Consider the following 22,014-nt stretch of genomic DNA (forward strand, 5'->3'; position numbering starts at 1 on the left):
TCTAATTTTTTCTATTTTCCTCCCTTTCTGATCCTTTATCCCACTTTCTTTTTCTTCCTCTTCCTTCTCCCTCTTCTTTGTCAAATAGAGGATTGAGTTATTATCACTGATCCATATAAAGTCCCTCTCTCATTTATTTTAACTCCCACCCCCCATTTCTATTCCCCGACTTCCCATGTGCAACCTTCCTAATATGTTTGATACGCATTTTTGTTTGTATGTATTATTAGAAAATGTTTATTGTTTTTGTGTGCAAAAAAATTAATAAAAATACAAAAATTAGAGTGCAGTGTCATGATCTCGGCTCACTGCAACCTCCACCTCCCAGGTTCAAACAATTCTCCTGCCTCAGCCCTCCCGAGTAGTTGGGACTACAGGTGCACATCACCATGCCCGGCTAATTTTTGTATTTTTAGTAGAGACGAGGTTTCACCATATTGGCCAGGCTGGTCTTGAACTCCTGACCTCGTGATCTGCCCGCCTCAGCCTCCCAAAGTGCTGGAATTACAGGCGTGAGCCACTGTACTCAGCCTAGTGAGACCCCATTTCTACAAAAATGTTTTAGATTAGCCAGGCCTGGTGGTGTGCGCCTGCAGTCCCAGCTACTCAGGAGGCTGAGGCAAGAGGATGGCTTGAGCCCAGGAGGTAGTGGCTGCAGTGAGCCATGATCGTGCCACTGCACTCCAGCCTGGGCAACAGAACAAGACCCTTTCTCAAAACAAACAGGAACAACAACAAAAAACAGAATGTGTCCAGAGAAAGGCATAAAGAGAGACACAAGAATGTAGAGAATGAGGAACGAGTTCTGGTAAAGATGAACGAAAGTGAATCAGAGTCAGATAAGCCACATATGTGGGTAAAGAGAAGTGGATGGAGGGATGGAATGTGGCCAGTGGCCTGGAGGCGCCTTGCAGGCCTGCACTGCCTCATCAGCCTGACGTAATCAGCTCCATGTTCACATCTACCCCAGGAGCCCAGTGCTCCACCATTCCCTGCCATTGAAATTCCTCTTGGTGACCACATTGGGGGCACATTCCTTTTTTTTTTTTTCTTTTTTTCTCTTTCTTTTTTTTTGGAGACAGAGTCTCACTCTGTTGCCCAGGCTGGAGTGCAGCAATGCAGTTACGGCTCACTGCAACCTCAAACTCCTGGACTCAAGCGACTCTCCTGTCTCAGCCTCCCAAGAAGCTGGGACTACAGGCACATGCCACCATGCTTGACTCATTTATTTATTTTTTGTAGAGGTGGGGGTCTCCCTGTGTTGCCTAGGCTGGTCTCGAACTCCTGGCCTCAAGCAATCCTGCCACCTTGGCTTCCCAAAGTGTTGGGATTACAGGCGTGAGCCACTGCGCCCGGCCAGGAAGGCTCATTCTTGCCTGATGGTGAAAGGACATTTGGAATACCCACATTACAAAAGGCCCAGCACTAAGTGCCCTCAGGAAATAAGACACTTTGATGGCCACGTAAGTTTAAATACAGAAATAACTGTAAGACAAGGGACAATGCAAATGTATAAAAGTGATTAAAGCTAAAAAATAGCTGGGTGTGGTGGTGCGTGCCTGTGGTCCCAGCTACTCAGGAGGCTGAGGTGAGAGGATTGTTTGAGCCCAGGAGTTGGAGGCTGCAGTGAGCCATGATCACACAACTGCACTCCAGCCTGGGCAACAAAGTGAGACCCTATCTTAAAAAAAAAAAAAAAAAAAATTCTGCTGGGCGCGGTAGCTCATGCCTGTAAACCCAGCACTTCAGGAGGCTGAGGTGGGAAGATCAGTTGAGCTCAGGAGTTTGAGACCAGCCTGGCCAACATGGTGAAACCCTGTCTCTACTAAAACTCCAAAAATTAGTCGGGCATGTTTGCGCAGGCCTGTAGTCCCTGCTACTCAGGAGGCTGAGGCACGAGAATCGCTTGAACCCGTGAGGTGGAGGTTGCAGTGAGCTGAGATCACGTCACTGCATTCTAGCTTGGGTGACTGAGTGAGACTGTCTCAAAAAAAAAAAAAGATAAAATTGGCTATGGTAGAGCATACATTTTTTTTAAGTGATTAAAGCATTATAGGTGTCATAGGGGAATCGATGAGAGATGGGGGATGGAGGCTGCAGGGGCCTAGCCTGGAAGAGTGGGTCGAGCTCAACTCTATTTTGGTAAATCAAGTCCCCTTCCTCCCTGGTATGCTCGGAAGATAAGGATACACTTGGAACATCAGCGGGGTACATCCATGACCTGCAGCCCAGAGGGGAATATCTTCCTGGGATCTGAAACCTGCCAAGTCAGCCAGTGGGAGCGTGTCAGGACCAGGGAGACAGCAGAAGGATCTGGTACGAAACGGATGAGAGGGGCTGCCAGGCATCCCCTGGGGTAAGCAGCCAGTCCACTTCCGAGGCATTTAACGCCCACACTCCGCTAAATGCTGAGAGACGTAAAAACAAACACCTAAAACATCCATCTCTCAAGGAGCTTGCATTATATCAAATGAACAGCTCAGACTGTCTGGGTTCCTGTCCTGGCTCTGCCGCCCACCAAGAGCGGCTGCCACAAAGGAGAACCTAGAATGTGTCGGACATTTGGCAGATGACATTTTATGTAATTCTCATTGCAACCTTGAAAGATGGGAATTGTTATCTGTCTTTTACAAATAAGAATACTGAGGCTATGATCCCTCAATCATAGGGAAGAAAGGAAAACAGGGAGGGGGAGGAGGAGGAGGAGGAGGAAGAGGAGAAGGAGAAGGGATTAAGTTTTACCTAGTCACATAGCCAATGTCAGATTCCTAACTAGTGGCCGGGTCTGTCTGATCCAATGACCACTATTCTCTCATTTATGGTGTAGTCACTGTGTGGTCCACCTCTCTGGACCTAAGTGCCCTCGCTTATAATTTAAAAGAACTGGGTTAGGGCCAGGCATGGTGGCTCATGCCTGTAACCGCAGCACTTTGGGAGGCTGAGGCAGGTGGATCACTTGAGCTCAGGAGTTCAAGAACAGCCTGGGCAACGTGGCAAAACCCCGTCTCTACCAAAAATACAAAAAATTAGCCAGGTGTCATGGTGTACATCTGTGGTCCCAGCTACTGGGAGGCTGAGGTGGGAGGATCACTTGATACTGGGAGGTAGAGGCTGCAGTAAGCTGAAATGGTACCACTGCACTCCAACCTTGAGTCCAGGAGTTTGAGACTAGCCTGGGCAACATAAAGAGACCCCCATCTCTGAAAAAAAAAAAAATTAGGCGGGGCACAGTGGCTCAAATCTGTAATCCCAGCACTTCGAGGGGCTGAGGAAGGCGGATCACTTGAGGTCAGGAGTTCAAGACCAGCCTGGCCAACATGGTGAAACCCCCTCTCTACTAAAAATACAAAAATCAGCTGGGCATGGTGGCAGATGCCTGTAATCCCAGCTACTTGGGAGGCCGAAGCAGGAGAATTGCTTGAGCCTGGGAGGCGGAGGATGCAGTGAGCCAAGATCATACCATGGCACTCCAGCCTGGGCAACAGAGCAAGACTCCATCTCAAAAAAAAAAAAAAAAAGCAGTGGTGACACCCAGCACTGGTTCCCTCCTAGAGAGGGGGAGAGAGCCAAGCCCAAACACAGGCTATTTTTGGAGTTGTGTTGTTTGGAGAGCAACCAAGCCAGAAATAGTGCTGTTAGCAAGACCCTGCCTTCTCCCACCCCCGGCTCTCCCAGTGAAATCACCAGGAATCAGGGAGGCTGGGCCCCACATTCCAGAGAGCCTGTGTAACGGGCAGTGCTCTCTTCCCCGCCGGAAGGGCTCAAGAGCTGAGCATTTGACTGTAAAAGGGATTCTGGGATTCCAGAGGAACAGAGGGACTGAGTCAGAGACAGCAGAAAAGAGAGAGAGAGTGGAAATGGGGGGCAACCTCCTGCAGCAGAGGAGAGGGGACAGGAGGGAAGGCTCAGAGAGAGAAAGGGAAAGTGAAAAAGAGAGCGGGAAAGACAGAAGCAAAGACGAAGAGCAGAGATCGGGCCAGAAGGCAGGAGGTCAGGGGGCGAGGGGTGGTGGGAAGGCCAGTGTCCACCCAGGGCCCACCAGTGGGTGGGGGACAGACGGACAGTCACGGAAAATCTGAGTGTGATCTACAGTCATGAACCACCTGCTCAGGGACAGATGGAGACATCTTTCCCAGTAGGCTGGAATCAGAACTTTCCCCTGCAATCCACAGCCCGGTAACTCACTCTCTTATCTCTGACCCTCCGGAAGCCAGAGATCTAGCTATTTCAACAGCACGGACTTTTCTCTCTGTGCCCGTGTGACCCCTTACAAAAGAGCTCAAGCTGGAAAGAGAGGATTGGATCAAGAAAGAGAGAACTTAGGATTGAGGGGAAAAGGGGAAAGTGATAACCCCTTGAGTCAGATTCTGAGAAGAGGGTTTCTCTGAGAGGTCGGGTGGGGAGCAGCTGGCAGGCAGCCGGACCCTGGTATGGAAGGGCTCGGCTCCTACGGCAGGCAAGAGAAGGCAGGGCCACGTGCAAGAAGTAGAGGCAGGGGTCATGGCCAAGTCTGGGTTCTTTTTATTTATTTATTTTTTTGAGACAATCTTGCTCTGTCGCTCAAGCTGGAGTGCAGTGGTGCAATCTCAGCTCACTGCAACCTCCACTTCTCGGGTTCAAGAGATTCTCCCACCTCAGGCCCCCGAGTAGCTGGGACTACAGGTACGTGCCACCATGCCCGGCTAATTTTTTTTTTTTTTTTGGTGGAGACGGAGTTTCACTCCAAGTCCGGGATCTAGAGCAGCTAGGCAGCGCCAGCTCATCAGAGTCAATGGAGAAATCGGAAACTTCACATGGACCCGATAATTTTGCCTCAGTTTCTAATACACATCCTCCTTATGCCTAGAAGTTTCCACTGATTTGGGAAAAGACCCCTTAGTAAGTCAGCCACTTCTGAGACCAAAGTAAAACGCTCCCCACCCTCCACCTCAATCAGGACTAGAGCTGCTTCCCAGCTGTCCCGTGCCCAAGGATGGAATATCCTTTTTGCTCTTTGCTTTGTCCTTTGAGACAGGGTCTCTCTTTGTCACCCAGGCTGGAGTACAGTGGTGCTCACTGCAGCCTTGAGCTCCTAGGCTCAAGCGATCCTCCTACCTCAGCTTCCCACGTAGCTGGGACCATAGGCACACGCCACCACACCGGGCTAATTTTTTTTTTTTTTGGTAGAGATGGGAGCTCACTGTGTTGCCCAGGCTGGCTCAAAATCCTGGACTCAAGTGATCCTCCTGCCTCAGCCTCCCCAAAGACTGGGATTACAGCCACCACACCCAGCAGGAGTGTCTGTTTTGGATTGGCATCAGGATCATCCACCCAATCTATGAGTGGGGACTAAATTGGTGACTGCTCCTGCAGAGCTCTGGCTGTCCACAGAAAACAGCAGAGAACTGGCAAGGTATGGGACAATGGCTCCTGGTATGACAGGCAGAGGAAGGGATGGAGGCTAAGCTGCAGGCTGGAGAGGCTGGCGTCAGACACCTGAGGAGGCCACATGTAGCTATGTCTAGACCCATTGAACTTTCAAGTCTTTGAGGCTTGGTACTCCCTGATCCCTGTTCCCCTCTGATCCTTAAGGTCAGAGAGCAAAGCCTTGGGGGTACTTTTTTTTTTTTTTTTGAGACAGATTCTTGCTCTGTCACCCAGGCTGGAGTGCAATAGCATGATCTCGGCTCACTGCAACCTCCACCTCCCAGGTTCAAGCGATTCTCCTGCCTCAGCCTCCCAAGCAGCAAGGATTACAGGCACGCACCACCATGCCTAGCTAATTTTTGTATTTTTAGTAGAGATGGGGTTTCATCATATTGGCCGGGCTGGTCTTGAACTCCTGACCTCAAGTGATACACCCACCTTGGCCTCCCGAAGTGCTAGGATTACAGGTGTGAGCCACCATGCCCAGTCTTGGGGTACTTTTGAAGACAAAAGATAAGTTTGGGACTGGACATGGTGGCTTATACATTTTGGGAGGCAAAGGTGAGAGGATTGTTCCAGCCCAGGAATTCGAGACTAGCCTGGTCAACATAGCAAGACTCTGTCTCTATAAGAAAAAATAATAATTAGCTGGGCGTGGTTGTGCTTGCCTGTAGTCCCCGATACTTGCTTGAGCCCAGGAGTTCAAGTCTGCAGTGAGCTATGATCATGCCACCGCACTCCAGCCTTGGTGACAGAGTGAGACCCTGTCTCCAAAAAAAAAAAAAAGAGATGGGTTTGGGGCTGGACTTGTCTTCTTCCAAGAGGTCAGGGCAGTTGCTTCTTCCTCACCGCTAACCACACTCTCAGGGACTCCAAACCACAACTAAGAAAAGGAAAAAGACATAAACAAGAGGCAATTTCACAGGAAGAGTTCTCCTAATGTGTCTGTGAGCCTAACTTTCCGACTGAAGTTCTCCTCTCTTTCCCTGCCAGCTGTGAGAAAACAAAGCCTAAGGCAGATTAAAAAGCAGGAGGTCTGCTCAGTGTGGTTGCCCTTGGTATCTGTTTACTGAAAAAATCCAAAACAAACATCCGACGCTTCCACCCACTGAAACTTCCTGTGACTCTGCTATCAGCTGTTGCCATGGATTCTCCCAATTGAACCCCACCACCTACACAAAACCCAACAGTGTGTGGACCCCAAGTATGCCATCTCTCTGATACAGGACCCCCTGGGCAGCATCCTGGCCACCCTTCCATCTACAACATCCAGACCACACAGGTGCCAAGGACACCTGACCCTGTCAAAACCCCAAATCCAGCTGAGCATGGTGGCTCACGCCTGTAATCCCAGCACTTTGGGAGGCTGAGGCAGCCGGATCACGAGGTCAGGAGTTCGAGACCAGCCTGACCAACATGGTGAAACCCTGTCTCTACTAAAATACAAAAATTAGCCAGGCATGGTGGTGCACACCCATGGGCGTAATCCCAGCTACTCAGGAGGCTGAGACAGGAGAACCGCTTGAACCCGGGAGGCAGAGATTGCAGTGAGCCAGGATAGTGCTACTGCACTCAGCCTGGGTGACAAAACAAGACTGTCTCAAAAAAAAGCAAAACAAAAAAAAAAGAAAACAACAACAACAAAATCCACTAGTCTAGTCCTACATGCTCACCCACCGCTAGCCAGTTTCCACCCTCTACAGCAGAGGTCCCCAACCTCTGGGCCATGGCCTGTTAGGAACCAGGCTGCATAGCAGGAGGTGAGTGGCAGGTGAGTGAAATTTCATCTGTAGTTACAGCCACTCCCCATCGCTCACATTACCACCCGAGCTCCACTCCCTGTCAGATCAGTGGTGGCATTAGATTCTCATAGGAGCTCGAACCCTATTCTAAACTGTTCATGTGAGGGATCTAAGTTGCAAGCTCCCTATGAGAATCTAATGCCTGATGATCTGTCACTGTCTCCCATCACCCCTAGATGGGACCACCTAGTTGCAGGAAAACAAGCTCAGGGCTCCCACTGATTCCACACGATGGTGAATTGTGGAATTATTTCATTATATATATTACAATGTAATAACAATAGAAATAAAGCACACAATAAATGTAATGCACTTGAATCATTCTGAAACCATCCCACCCTGGTCTGTGAAAAAATTGTCTTCCATGAAACCGGTCCCTGGTGCCAAAAATGTTGAGGACCACTGCTCCACAGAATCTATCAGTCACTCTTCCTCCCCTCACCCCCTTGCCCTAAAAGCACATCCTGCAAACCCGCCATGAATTGACACTCTGCTTCTATCCCTTTTCCCCTTGTGTCTGTGTCTGGAGGAAGAGGATAAAGGACAAGCTGCCCCAAGTCCTAGCGGGCAGCTCGAAGAAGTGAAACTTACACGTTGGTCTCCTGTTTCCTTACCAAGCCTTTACCATGGTAACCCCTGGTCCCGTTCAGCCACCACTGCCCCACCCAGCACACCTCCAACCCCAGCCAGACAAGGTTGTTGACACAAGAGAGCCCTCAGGGGCACAGAGAGAGTCTGGACACGTGGGGGAGTCAGCCATGTATCATCGGAGGCGGCTGGGCACATGGCGGGGATGAGGGAAAGACCAAGAGTCCTCTGTTGGGCCCAAGTCCTAGACAGACAAAACCTAGACAATCACGTGGCTGGCTGCATGCCCTGTGGCTGTTGGGCTAGGCCCAGGAGGGGGGAGGGGCGCTCTTTCCTGGAGGTGGCCCGGGGCACCGGGTGGACAGCCCTGGGGGAAAAACTTCCACGTTTTGATGGAGGTTATCTTTGATAACTCCACAGTGACCTGGTTCTCCAAAGGAAAAGCAGGCAACGTGAGCTGGGTTTTTTTTTCTCCAAGCTGAACACTAGGGGTCCTGGGCTTTTTGGGTCACCTGGCATGGCAGACGGTCAACCTGGCAGGACATCCGAGAGAGACAGACACAGGCAGAGGGCAGAAAGGTCAAGGGAGTTTCTCAGGCCAAGGCTATTGGGGTTTGCTCAATTGTTCCTGAATGCTCTTACACACGTACACACACAGAGCAGCACGCACACACACACACACACATACACACGCCTCAGCAAGTCCCAGAGAGGGAGGTGTCGAGGGGGCCCCGCTGGCTGTTCAGACGGACTCCCAGAGCCAGCGAGTGGGTGGGGCTGGAACATGAGTTCATCTATTTCCTGCCCACATCTGGTATAAAAGGAGGCAGCGGCCCACGGAGGAGCACAGCTGTGTTTGGCTGCAGGGCCAAGAGCGCTGTCAAGAAGAGCCACACACCTCCCTCCAGCAGCTGAATTCCTGCAGCTCAGCAGCAGCCACCAGCCAGAGCAGGACGAACCGCCAATCACAAGGCACCTCTGAGAACTTCAGGTAGGAGAAAAGCAAACTCCCTCCAACCTCTTACTTCGGGTCTTTAAGGCAAAGAACTCGCCTCCCCAGAATCCCCTCAGTCCATGATCCCCTGCTATTCCTCTATTTTCCTTTCCTCAGACCTGCAGGCTTGAGTCGACCCTGCCCTAGGGGTGACTGCAGGAGAGCAGGAGGATGGTCAGGCTCCACCAACAACCCCATCACCCAGTAACAAGAACCTTGACTCTCTCGGTCCCTCTGCATCAAGACACTCACCCATTTCCCACATCATGCCTGCTAACTTGAATGAAACCATCACTGGGAAAGCATTAAGAGAATTAAGGCTGGGCACTGTGGCTCATGCCTGTAATCCCAGCACTTTGTGAGGCTGAGGCAGGCAGATAACTTGAGCCCAGGAGTTTAAGACCAGACTGGGCAACATGGCAAAACCCTGCTCTCCCAAAAAAATACAAAAATTAGCTAGGCGTGCTGGTGTGCCTGTATTCCCAGCTACTTGGGAGGCTGAGGTGGGAGGATTGCTTGAGCTGGGGAGGCGGAGGCTGCAGGGAGCCAAGATTGAGCCATTGCACCCAGCCTGGGTGACAGAGCAAGACCCTGTCTCAAAAAATGAATGAAAGGAAGGAAGGAAGAGAGAGAAGAAAGAAGAAAGAAAGAAAGAAGGAAAGAAAGAAAGAAAGAAAGAAAGAGAGAGAGAGAGACAGGAAAGAGGAAGAAAGAAAAGAAAAAAGAAAAGAAAGAAAAGAAAAGAAAGCAAATTTAAAGGCTTATGCAAATCAAAGATGTTGTGATAATTGATAATTGAGCCTGGGCTAAATTCCCCCTGGGCTGCAAAGGCAGAGAGTGGTAAGGACTTCTCACCTGCTTTTCTTCTAAGGCTTTTTTACGGGACACAGAGGGAAGGGAGATGGACTGGATTCCAAGATTCCCACAGGGCAAGATGGGCGAAGACTCCCTGCCACTGCCCGGGGATAAGTCAGTCTGAGTGAGACGGAGTGGGATGCGCTCAGAACCTGAACGTGTCATGGTCTCTTCCTGCACCTTGCCCTAGTGTTCACTTAACCACCTGCTTGCAGGAATCAAGAAGAGCAGGACCCACAGCTGGCCAGCTCCCCTCCCCTCCCGCCTGTCTTCCAGAACGATTCATTCACCAGCCCTCTTTCCATTGCTCTAGGATGCAGATGTCTCCAGCCCTCGCCTGCCTAGTCCTGGGCCTGGCCCTCGTCTTTGGTGAAGGGTCCACTGTGCACTATCCCCCATCCTATGTGGCCCACCTGGCCTCAGACTTCGGGGTGAGGGTGTTTCAGCAGGTGGCGCAGGCCTCCAAGGACCGCAACGTGGTTTTCTCACCCTATGGGGTGGCCTCGGTGTTGGCCATGCTCCAGCTGACAACAGGAGGAGAAACCCAGCAGCAGATCCAAGCGGCCATGGGATTCAAGATTGATGGTGAGCCACGGGACACCAGGGGAGGTGGGTGGCATGCAGAACAGACCTACCAGAAGCCAAGGAAAGGCTGGCTCTGGCTTAGCCAAGCCAAGCCCTGTACAGCTGTGCTGCAGGGGCCACCCCATCTTCTTCCCACTACACCCCAAGTCACTGGACCCTTGAATCTCCAAGGGTGTCTGACCGGTAGATTTACCACTTATTCACCACCATGTGATCTTAACCTCGTTAAGCTTGCCCATCTACAAAATGAGGATTATTTGCTATCCTAAAGAATTCATGGGCCGGGCGCGGTGGCTCATGCCTGTAATCCCAGCACTTTGGGAGGCCGAGGCGGGCAGATCATTAGGTCAGGAGATCAAGACCATCCCGGCTAACACAGTGAAACTCCATCTCTACTAAAAATACAAAAAAATAGCCAGGCATGGTGGCAGGCGCCTGTAGTCCCAGCTACTCAGGAGGCTGAGGCAGGAGAATGGCGTGAACCCAGGAGGCAGAGCTTGCAGTGAGCTGAGATTGTGCCACTGCACTCCAGCCTGGGCAACAGAGTGAGACTCTGTCTCAAAAAAAAAAAAAAAAAGAATTCCTGGAATTACACTTGTGAAATACTTAGCATAGCCATCACTATAGGAAAAAAATCTAAGGCCAGGCACAGTGCCTCATGCCTGTAATTTCAGCACTTTCAGAGTTTGAGGCAGGAGGATCACTTGAGGCCAGGAGTTCAAGGCCAGCCTGGGCAATACGGTGAAACCCCGTCTCTAATAAAAATATAAAAATTAGTCTGATGAGGTGGTGCACCTGTAATCCCAGCTACTCAGGAAGCTGAGACACAAGAATCACTTTAACCCGGGAGGTGGAGGCTGCAGTGAGCTGAGATCACACCATTGCACTCCAGCCTGGGTGACAGAATGAGACCTGTCCAAAAAAAAAAGAAAGAGAGAGAAGAGAGAGAGAAAGAAAGAAGAAGAAAAAGAAAGAAAGAAAGAGAAAGAAAGAAAGGAAGAAAGGGAAAGAAAGAGAAAGAAAGAAAGGAAGGAAGGAAGGAAAGAGGGAAAGAAGAAAGAAAGAAAGAAAGAAAGAGAAAGAAAGGAAGGAAGAAAGAAAGAAAGAAAGAAAGAAAAGAAAAGAAAAGAAAAGAAAAGAAAAAAAAAAAACTAAGGCCAGGCAAGGTGGCTTATGACTGTAATTTCAGCACTTTGGAAGATTGAGGCAGGAGGATCACTTGAGGCCAGAAGTTCGAGACTAGACTGAGCAAGAGGGAGACCCCTGCCTCTACAAAAAAATTTACAAATTAGCCAGATGTGGTGACACATACCTGTAGTCCCAGCTACTCAGGAGGCTGAGGTGGGAGGATGGCTTGAGCCCAGGAGCTGGAGGCCACAGTGAGCTATGATTGCACCACTGAACTTCAGCCTGGGCAACAAAGGGAGGCCCTATGTGAAAAAAAAAAAAAAAAAAAGGAAGAAAGAAAATATTTAGGGTTTATCCAGGAGGCGGAGGTTGCAGTGAGCTAAGATCGCACCATTGCACTCCAGCCTGGGAGACAAGAGCAAAACTCCATCTCAAAAAAATCAGGAAGAAAATATTTAGGGTTCATAACTTAAGAACAGAGAAAAACATTCTAGCCCAAAGAAAGGGTTGGGATCTGAGACTTTTGAAGAAAGGAAGGAGATACAGAAAAGAGATTTCGTCCTGGAATGAAATCTCCCTCCAGAGAGCCCTGGGAAAGCACGGTAGCCCCCATCCATCAGGGTGGAGCCTCTTGTGGGGGAAGTGGGCTCGGCTGGGAACCCTCAATTCAGCATGAGCCTCACATGTCCTCTCCTCCGTGTCCCGGTGCAGACAAGGGCATGGCCCCCGCCCTCCGGCATCTGTACAAGGAGCTCATGGGGCCATGGAACAAGGATGAGATCAGCACCACAGACGCGATCTTCGTCCAGCGGGATCTGAAGCTGGTCCAGGGCTTCATGCCCCACTTCTTCAGGCTGTTCCGGAGCACAGTCAAGCAAGTGGACTTTTCAGAGGTGGAGAGAGCCAGATTCATCATCAATGACTGGGTGAAGACACACACAAAAGGTGAGCAGGCAGGGAAAGGAAGCCTGTTCCCTGGGCCTCAAGAGAAAGGGAATTTGGAAACAAATCCACATATCCCAGTTGGGTGCAGTAGTTCACACCTGTAATCCCAGCCCAACACTTTGGGAGGTCTAGGTGAGAGGATGGCTTGAGGCCTGGAGTTTGAGACCAGCCTGGCCAACATAACAAGACCTCATCTCTACAAAAAATTTAAAAACCAGCCGGGCACGGTGGTGCACACCTGTAGTCCCAGCTACTTGGGAGGCTGAGGTGGGAGGATCACTTGAGTCCAGCAGTTCAAGGCTGCAGTGAGCTATGTTTGCACCACTGCACTCCAGCCTGGGTCACAGAACAAGACCTCATCTCTAAAAAACAAACGAAAACCAAATCCACGTATCCTAAACAATGCTCCTTTCAGCATTCTCTTCTCTATGGACAGAGGGCTGGATGCTTTAAGAATCAAATCTTAGGCTGGGCATGGTGGCTCACACCTCTAATCCTAGCACTTTGAGAGGCTGAGGCGGGCAGATTGCCTGAGCACAGGAGTTCAAGACCAGCCTGGCCAACATGGTGAAACCCCGTCTCTGTCAAAAATACAAAAAATTAGCCAGGTGTGTTGGCGCATGCCTATAATCCCAGCTGCTCAGGAGGCTGAGGTTCAAAGAATCACTTGAACCCGGGAGGCAGAGGCTGCAGTGAGCTGAGATCGTGCCACTGCACTCCAGCCTGGGTGACAGAGCAAGACTTTGTCTCCAAAAAAAAGGAACTAGACAGGTTCATTTAAACCTCTGACTGCAGCCCTTTGACATACATCCAATTGAGGACTGGGAACTCCGGGAAACATCTAAAAGGCTTAAAAACTTTGTCTAACTTCAGCCGGGCATGGTGGCTCACACCTGTAATCCCAGCACTTTGGGAGGCCAAGGCAGGTGGATCACAAGGTCAGGAGTTCGAGACCAGCCTGACCAACATGGTGAAACCCTGTCTCTACTAAAAATACAAAAATTAGCCAGGCATGGCGGCAGGCGCCTGTAATCCCAGCTATTCAGGAGGCTGAGGCAGGAGAATCGCTTGAACCCAGGAGATGGAGGATGCAGTGAGCCAACATCGTGCCACTGAACTCCAGCCTGGCGACAGAGCGAGACTCCGTCTCAAAACAACTACAACAACAACAAAATTGTCTAACTTCCTCATCTTCCTGGTCATTGGTTTTCCCATAGGTATGATCAGCAACTTGCTTGGAAAAGGAGCCGTGGACCAGCTGACACGGCTGGTGCTGGTAAATGCCCTCTACTTCAACGGCCAGTGGAAGACCCCCTTCCCCGACTCCAGCACCCACCGCCGCCTCTTCCACAAATCAGACGGCAGCACTGTCTCTGTGCCCATGATGGCTCAGACCAACAAGTTCAACTATAGTAAGTCCAAGAGCCCCTTCCCAACAGCCCACAGCAACTGTATCTCATTCCTGGGGTCTCCCAAGGAATACCCAAGATGTCGCCCTCCGAGGGAGGAAGACCACAGGGAATGCTCCGCTTTAAAGGAGGAGAGACCCTAGAATATACTCCAGCTTTGACAAAGATTTCCCAAGCAGGAGACATCAGGATAATGGGAACAGAAGATAGGAGGTTTATCCCATGAAGGATGAAGCTGAAATCCAGAGATTGCCTCAGGGCCACATTTGTCCACCTGACTCCAGGGTCTCATCTTCGTGTGTTGCTAGTGTGATTACCTGGGGATGAGGAATCCTGCTGGGGGAGTTGAGGTTAAGAGGATGAGGACTCCAGGTGCTGTGGCTCACGCCTGTAATCCCAGCACTTTGGGAGGCCAAGGCAGGTGGATCAGGAGTTTGAGGTCAGGAGTTTGAGACCAGCCTGGCCAACATGGCGAAACCCCGTCTCTACTAAAAATGCAAAAATTAGCCAGGTGTGGTGGCAGGCGCCTGTAATCCCAGCTACTTGGGAGGCTGAGGCAGGAGAATCACTTGAGCCCGGGAGGTGGAGGTTGCAGTGAGCCGAACGAAATTGAGCCACTTCACCCCAGCCTGGGGGAAAGAGTGAAACTCCATTTCAAAAAAAAAAGGATGAGGACTGGGATGAATTGGTGGCTGGGTGTGGGGAAAATGGAAGTGAAGGAAGGCCAAAAGAGACAGAGAAGGCCTGGCGCGGTGGCCCATGCCTATAATCCCAGCACTTTGGGAGGCTGAGAAGGGAGATTGCTTGAGGCCAGAAGTTGAATACCAGTCTGGGCACCATAGCAAGACCCTGCCTCTACAAAAAAAAATTTTTTTAATTAGCCAGGCTTGGTGACATGCATCTGTAGTCTACTCAAGAAGCTGAGGTGAGGCCAGGCGCGGTGGCTCACGCCTGTATTCCCAGCACTTTGGGAGGTCAAGGCGGGTGGATGACCTGAGGTCAGGAGTTCAAGACCAGCCTGGCCAACATGGTGAAACCCTATCTGTGTAAAAATACAAAAATTAGCTGGGCATGATGGCAGGTGCCTGTAATTCCATCTACTCAGGAGGCTGAGGTGGGAGAATCTATTGAACCTGGGATGGGGAGGTTGCAGTGAGCCGAGATCATGCCGTTGCACTCCAGCCTGGGCGACAGAGTGAGACTCCTTCTCAAAACAAACAAACGAACAAAAAACAGAAGCTGAGGCAGGAGGAACATTTGAACCAGGATTCGGAGGCTGCAGTGAGCTATGATTGCACCACTGCACTGCACTCCAGTCTGTGTGACAGAGTGAGACCCTGTCTCTTAAAAAAACACACACACATAAACACACAGAGAGAAATTAGAAGATACTGAATTGGCAGAAGAGAAGGGAAATAGAAATTAAAATACTGAATAGGGGAGCAGTGAACAGGGGATCCCCAAAAGCCAAGAGCGAGAGAGAGCCTGGCTTCCAGAAAGAGTGGAGAAGCCAGGAGATCTAGGTGAAAACCCAGTGCTGGGTTGCCATCAGCGAGAGCTGGAGCCATTTCCAACAAGCCATCTTGTTGTCTTCACAGCTGAGTTCACCACACCCGATGGCCATTACTACGACATCCTGGAACTGCCCTACCACGGGGACACCCTCAGCATGTTCATTGCTGCCCCTTATGAAAAAGAGGTGCCTCTCTCTGCCCTCACCAACATTCTGAGCGCCCAGCTCATCAGCCACTGGAAAGGCAACATGACCAGGCTGCCCCGCCTCCTGGTTCTGCCCAAGTAAGCCACCCCGCTATCTCCCCCACCCACCGACCCCGCTCTCCTGGCTCCCTAAGGTCACCGCCCTCAGGTTGAATTTCCCAGATCTGTGACGCTTGCAGGGCAGGGACATGCATGTGTGGGAGGCTGATGGGAAACTGTGGCCTGGGTTTGATTATGAGTCTTGCAGTCATCCCTCTCCCTGTTTCTGCTGGAGGGCAGGGGACAGCTCTTCCTGACCACACCCCCACATTGACTATCCCCAGAATACCCAGCAAAAGCCCCCAAAAGGAGAGCCAGAGAAATGAGGGAGGTGGGGGCCCAATCAGTCCACATCTACTTAGGGTCACTCCATCAGCACTTCCGTCCCCAACCCTTTCAAGTCAACATCCAAACAAAAGAAATCACTTCGGAGGACGGCGCAGCTCAAAGCACAGCTTCTAGCTGGGGTTCCAAGAAAGCAGATTTTTCGAAATCCTTCCTCAGAAGGAGAAGGCTGGAGCTGGGGAACTCCAGAATTATAGGGAAGCCTCCCACCACGCTCATCCCAAATTTCCGGATGCTATAATGCCAGGCTTGGAGAAAGAGGAGAATTTAGTTGGTTAGCTGGTGCGTGCTCTCACTTTCATCCTCTCTCTCTCTTCCTCTTTTTTTTCCCCCTCTCTGGCTCATAAAAATCGAGGTAATTAGTCGTGCCCTGGTGAGAAGCAGAGAGTGCACAAAGGCCCCCTGCTTGAGTCCTCTTCAGGGTTAGCTCTCAGAAACACAATCTGCAGAACAGATTTTTGTTCCAACATCCTTGCAGGAGAATTTGCCCTTAGCTTCCCCCACCCCAGCCAGGCTGAATACAATTATGCTGAAACTACTGTCTTATTTGAGGAAAGTAATTAGTCATAGGTGGGAGGGGGTGGGGAGATTGCAGAAGAATGTTCATGAATATTAGGATTTCCAGCTCTAAGGGGGACTTTGTAAACAGCTTTAGAAAAAGAACCAGGCCAGCTGGGCGTGGTGGCTCATGCCTGTAATCTCAGCATTTGGGGAGGCCAAGGCGGGCGGATCACTTGAGGTCAGCAGTTCGAGACCAGCCTGACCAACATGGTGAAACCCTGTCTCTACTAAAAATACAAAAATTAGCGGGCCGTGGTGGTGAGCGCCTATGATCCCAGCTACTCAGGAGGCTGAGGCCAGAGAATCACATGAACCTGGGAGGTGGAGGCTGCATTGAGCCGAGATCACGCCACTGCACTCCAGCCTGGGGGACAGAGCAAGAATCTGTTTCAAAAAAAAAAAGAAAAGAAAAATAGGAAGGAAGGAAGGAGAGGAAAGGAAAGGAAAAAAGGAAAGAAGAGAGAGAGGCAGAAAGAAAGAAAGAGAAAGAGAGAGAGAGAGAGAAAGAAGGAGAAAAAAGAAAGAAAGAAAGAAGAAAGAAAGAAAGAAAGAAAGAAAGAAAGAAAGAAAGAAAGAAAGAAAGAAAGAAAAGAAAGAAAGAAAAAGAAAGAACCAGGCCTCCCTCTCCAACCTTCACCTCCGTTCCTATTCTGGCCACTTGATTCGGGGGACACCTGGTAGAGGATGGGAAAGGTGGGAGCTGCCAGCCAGAGGGGCCCCGGCTTGAGCAGCCTCTTGCTGCTATCCGCAGGTTCTCCCTGGAGACTGAAGTCGACCTCAGGAAGCCCCTAGAGAACCTGGGAATGACCGATATGTTCAGACAGTTTCAGGCGGACTTCACGAGTCTTTCAGGTAAGAGGACTTTCCTTTTCCTTTTTTCACCACAGTGGAGTGCGGGGGCCCCAAGAGGAAAAAGGAACCTCTCCTTGAGAGCGGCAGCTGATCTAATCCTGTATCCACATCTGTTTCAGACCAAGAGCCTCTCCACGTTGCGCAGGCGCTGCAGAAAGTGAAGATAGAGGTGAACGAGAGTGGCACGGTGGCCTCCTCATCCACAGGTGAGTCTGGCTCAGGTGAGGCTCCACGGGTGTTGCCTCCATCGCCCTCCAGGATAACTGGTCCCCAGACCCGGAAAGGACCCCACAGCCCTCTCCACACAGAGCAGCTCTGTCTGTGCTCAGCCATCACCTGCTCCCCACCTGTTTCTCAGCCTGGAAAACAGGCTTGGGACCATGGAACCCTGTTTCTTCACCTGATGGCTGCTAAGTTCCCTGACTGTGAAAAGGCCTCCTAAAGGAAAACCCAAGTTGTTCCCACAATGGGAAGTAAACTTAAGAAACATGCTTATCAGGCCAGGCGTGGTGGCTCATACCTGTAATCCCAGCACTTTGGGGGACCAAGGCAGGTGGATCACTTGAGGTCAGGAATTCGAGATCAGCCTAGGCAACATGGCAAAACCCTATCTCTACTGAAAATACAAAAATTAGCCAGGCGTGGTGGCATGTGCCTGTAGTCCTAGCTACTTAGGAGGCTGAGGCAGGAGAATCACTTGAATCCAGGAGGCAGAGGTTGCAGTGAGCCGAGATCACGCTGCTGCACTCCAGCCTGGGCAATAGAGCACGACTCTGCAGAAAAGAAAGAAAGAGAAAGAGAGAGAGAGAAAGAAAGAAAAAAAAAGAAAGGAAAGAAAGAAAGACAGAAAGAAAGAAAGAGAAGAAAAGAAAGAGCTTATCAATAAGCCCTTAAAGGATTTAGATAAATGTGTGTAAGGGAAGAGCTGATCCATTGCTACCAAGCTCCTGGAGGAAACCAGGTCTCAGAGGATGTCCCTAAACTTTTAAGGTTCATATTCAGGAAAACAAACAACTTCCAGCTGGGCTCAGTGGCTCACACCTGTAATCCCCGCACTTTGGGAGGCTGAGGCAGGAGGATCGCTTGAGCCCAGGAGTTTGAGATCAGCCTGGGCAACATAATGAGACCATGTCTCCACAAAAATTAGAAAAAAATTAGCCAGGCATGGTGGCATGTACCTGTAACCCCAGCTACTTGGGAGACTGAGATGGGAGGATCACTTGAGCCCACGAGTTCAAGGCTGCGGTGAGCCATGAAGGTGCCACTGCACTCCAGCCTGGGCAACAGAGGGAGACCCTGTCTCTAAGAAAAATGGCGGGGGCGGGGGTGGTGCCAGTGCCAGCATCCCTCTGTTCTTTTTTTTTTTTAATTATACTTTAAGTTTTAGGGTACATGTGCACAATGTGCAGGTTTGTCACATAGGTATACATGTGCCATGTTGGTGTGCTGCACCCATTAACTCGTCATTTAGCATTAGGTATATCTCCTAATGCTATCCCTCCCCCCTCCCCCAACCCACAACAGTCCCCGGAGTGTGATGTTCCCCTTCCTGTGTCCATGTATTATCCCTCTGTTCTAAGACATTGTCCCTTCTCTTGCAGCTGTCATAGTCTCAGCCCGCATGGCCCCCGAGGAGATCGTCATGGACAGACCCTTCCTCTTTGTGGTCCGGCACAACCCCACAGGTGAGCCTGGAACCCATCACGTTCCACATCCTCCCACCCATTCTTTCTCTCAGGAACTAATCCCGACAGATGCAGACATCTCTCTACCCCTGAGAGGGCTCTGGGCAGGGAACCCATAACCCTACCCTGCTTCCTGTCCCAAGAGGAGGCCACCTTCTATCACCCACAGACAGTGCCAGGTCCCCGCTCTGTCTCTCAGGCAGCTGCAACTCCAGACAGCTCACTCATCTGCCTAGATCTCAGTCCTTCCACCCACATCCAGCCCGATGAGCTGTCCCACTCCTCCCGCTTCTCAACCCCCACGGTTCTTCCATCCTCAGGAACGGTCCTTTTCGTGGGCCAAGTGATGGAACCCTGACCCTGGGGAAAGATGCCTTCATCTGGGACAAAACTGGAGATGCATCGGGAAAGAAGAAACTCCGAAGAAAAGAATTTTAGTGTTAATGACTCTTTCTGAAGGAAGAGAAGACATTTGCCTTTTGTTAAAAGATGGTAAACCAGATCTGTCTCCAAGACCTCAGCCTCTCCTTGGAGGACCTTTTGGTCAAACTCCCTAGTCTCCACCTGAGACCCTGGGAGAGAAGTTTGAAGCACAACCCCCTTAAGGTCTCCAAGCCAGACGGTGACGCCTGTGGGACCATCTGGGGCACCTGCTTCCACCCGTCTCTCTGCCCACTCGGGTCTGCAGACCTGGTTCCCACTGAGGCCCTTTGCAGGACGGAACTACGGGGCTTACAGGAGCTTTTGTGTGCCTGGTAGAAACTATTTTTGTTCCAGTCACATTGCCATCACTCTTGTACTGTCTGCCACCGCGGAGGAGGCTGGTGACAGGCCAAAGGCCAGTGGAAGAAACACCCTTTCATCTCAGAGTCCATTATGGCACTGGCCACCCCTCCCCAGTACAGGGGTGCTGCAGATGGCAGAGTGAATGTCCCCCATCACGTGGCCCAACTCTCCTGGCCTGGCCATCTCCCTCCCCAGAAACAGTGTGCATGGATTATTTCGGAGTGTAGGTGACTTGTTTACTCATTGAAGCAGATTTCTGCTTCCTTTTATTTTTTTAGGAATAGAGGAAGAAAGGTCAGATGCGTGCCCAGCTCTTCACCCCCCAATCTCTTGGTGGGGAGGGGTGTACCTAAATATTTATCATATCCTTGCCCTTGTGTGCTTGTTAGAGAGAAAGAGAACTACTAAGGAAAATAATATTATTTAAACTCGCTCCTAGTGTTTCTTTGTGGTCTGTGTCACCGTATCTCAGGAAGTCCGGCCACTTGACTGGCACACACCCCTCCGGACATCCAGTGTGACGGAGTCCACACTGCCACCTTGTGGCCGCCCGAGCCCCTCGCGCCCCTCGCGCCCCTCTTGTTCTCGTCTTTTTCCCCTTGATGGAAATTGACCATCCAATTTCAGCCTCCTTCAGGGGACCAAAAGGACGGAGTGGGGGACAGAGACTCAGACGAGGACAGAGTGGTTTCCAGTGTGTTCAACAGATTTAGGAGCAGAAATGCAAGGGGCTGCATGACCTCAGGACAGAACTTTCCCCAATTACAGGGTGACTCACAGCCGCATCGGTGACTCACTTCAATGTGTCATTTCCGGCTGCTGTGTGTGAGCAGTGGACACGTGAGGGGGGGTGGGTGAGAGAGACAGGCAGCTCGGATCCAACTACCTTAGATAATATTTCTGAAAACCTACCAGCCAGAGGGTAGGGCACAAAGACGGATGTAATGCACTTTGGGAGGCCAAGGCGGGAGGATTGCTTGAGCCCAGGGGTTCAAGACCAGCCTGGGCAACATACCAAGACCCCCGTCTCTTTAAAAATATATATTTTTTAAATATATTTAAATATATATTTCTAATATCTTTAAATATATACATATATTTTAAAGACCAATTTATGGGAGAATTGCACACAGATGTGAAATGAATGTAATCTAATAGAAGCCTAATCAGCCCACTGTGTTCTCCACTGAAAAATACTCTTTCTTTGGGGTTTTTCTTTCTTTCTTTTTTGATTTTGCACTGGACAGTGACGTCAGCCATATACAGGACCCACAGGGGTGGTGTCAAATGCTATTGAAATTGTGTTGAATTGTATGCTTTTTCACTTTTGATAAATAAACATGTAAAAATGTTTCAAAAAATAATAAAATAAATAAATACAAAGAATATGTCAGGACAGTCACTGCCTTCACCTTCTCCATTTCACACCGGTGGTACAAGAAATCAGAAGCCTAGGCCAGGCGTGGTGGTTCATGCTTGTAATCCCAGCACTTTGGGAAGCCGAGGTGGGTGGATCACCTAAGGTCAGCAGTTTGAGACCAGCCTGGACAACATGGTGAAACCCCGTCTCTACGAAAAATACAAAAATTAGCCGGGCGTGGTGGCTGGCGCCTGTAATCCCAGCTACTCAGGAGGCTGAGGCAGGAGAATCACTTGAAGCCAGGAGGCAGAGGTTGCAGTGAGCCGAGATTGCACCACTGAACTCCAGGCTGGGTGACAGAGCGAGACTCCCGCTCAAAAAACAAACAACTACAACAACAACAAACCCAGAAATCAAAATCCTGTTGGTCCATAGACCTTATGGGTGGAAGGGACCTTCCTATATCCAGGTTGGCCCAACATGGGGGAGTCCATGAAATGGTCACCTCAGCTCTGCTACAAGCCCCAAGGATAAGTTGATTCTGCCCCCTGGGAATCACCCTCAAAAAGGAAAAAAATGTTCCCCCACCATAAACTTTCCACTTACCCAGATGGGCCTGCTCATAAGTCACTGTCCCTGTGGGTTCCCAACTCTGTTCATGACACTTCCTTCCAGCACCAAATGCTTCCCACCCCTCTACTCCCACTCCCCATTCTTCAAATCCAGCTCAAGTTCCAGTTCCTCCACCTAGGACTCCCCATGGACCCAACCAACATCACTCTCAGGTCCAGCGCAGTGGCCCACGCCTGTAATCTCAGCACTTTGGGAGGCCGGGGCAGGAAGATTGCTTGAGGCCAGGAGTTTCAGACCAGCCTGGACAACAGAGTGAGACTCTTCCTCTAAGAAAAGAAAGAGAGAAAGAGAGAGAGAGAGAAAGACAGAGGAAAGAAAGAGA

At 50.4% G+C, this 22,014-nt stretch overlaps 2 protein-coding genes across 7 annotated transcripts in view; both read left to right on the forward strand.

The window, feature by feature from the left end:
* COL26A1 (collagen type XXVI alpha 1 chain) overlaps positions 1 to 22,014 on the forward strand; it is a 553,406-nt gene that overhangs the window by 92,909 nt on the left and 438,483 nt on the right. The gene's annotated exons all lie outside the window — the stretch shown is intronic.
* Positions 8,643 to 21,082, forward strand: SERPINE1 (serpin family E member 1). 5 transcript variants are annotated; one of them, XM_032756114.2, is made up of 9 exons: positions 8,643 to 8,787; positions 9,959 to 10,230; positions 12,070 to 12,303; positions 13,521 to 13,715; positions 15,311 to 15,509; positions 17,128 to 17,228; positions 17,348 to 17,434; positions 18,830 to 18,913; positions 19,234 to 21,082. In XM_032756114.2, exons 2-9 carry the CDS (start codon positions 9,960 to 9,962, stop codon positions 19,269 to 19,271), a joined length of 1,209 nt encoding a protein of 402 aa, XP_032612005.1. In that variant the 5' UTR covers positions 8,643 to 8,787; position 9,959; the 3' UTR covers positions 19,272 to 21,082. The 5 variants fall into 5 exon arrangements, with proteins under 5 accessions (XP_032612005.1, XP_058299600.1, XP_058299609.1 ...); XM_058443617.1 differs by having other exon boundaries at positions 8,664 to 10,230; positions 19,619 to 20,968; XM_058443626.1 differs by having other exon boundaries at positions 8,664 to 10,254; positions 19,234 to 19,710.

The sequence above is a fragment of the Hylobates moloch genome, unplaced genomic scaffold, assembly GCF_009828535.3.
Source record: "Hylobates moloch isolate HMO894 unplaced genomic scaffold, HMol_V3 SCAFFOLD_1, whole genome shotgun sequence".
NCBI classification, from domain to species: Eukaryota; Metazoa; Chordata; class Mammalia; order Primates; family Hylobatidae; genus Hylobates; species Hylobates moloch.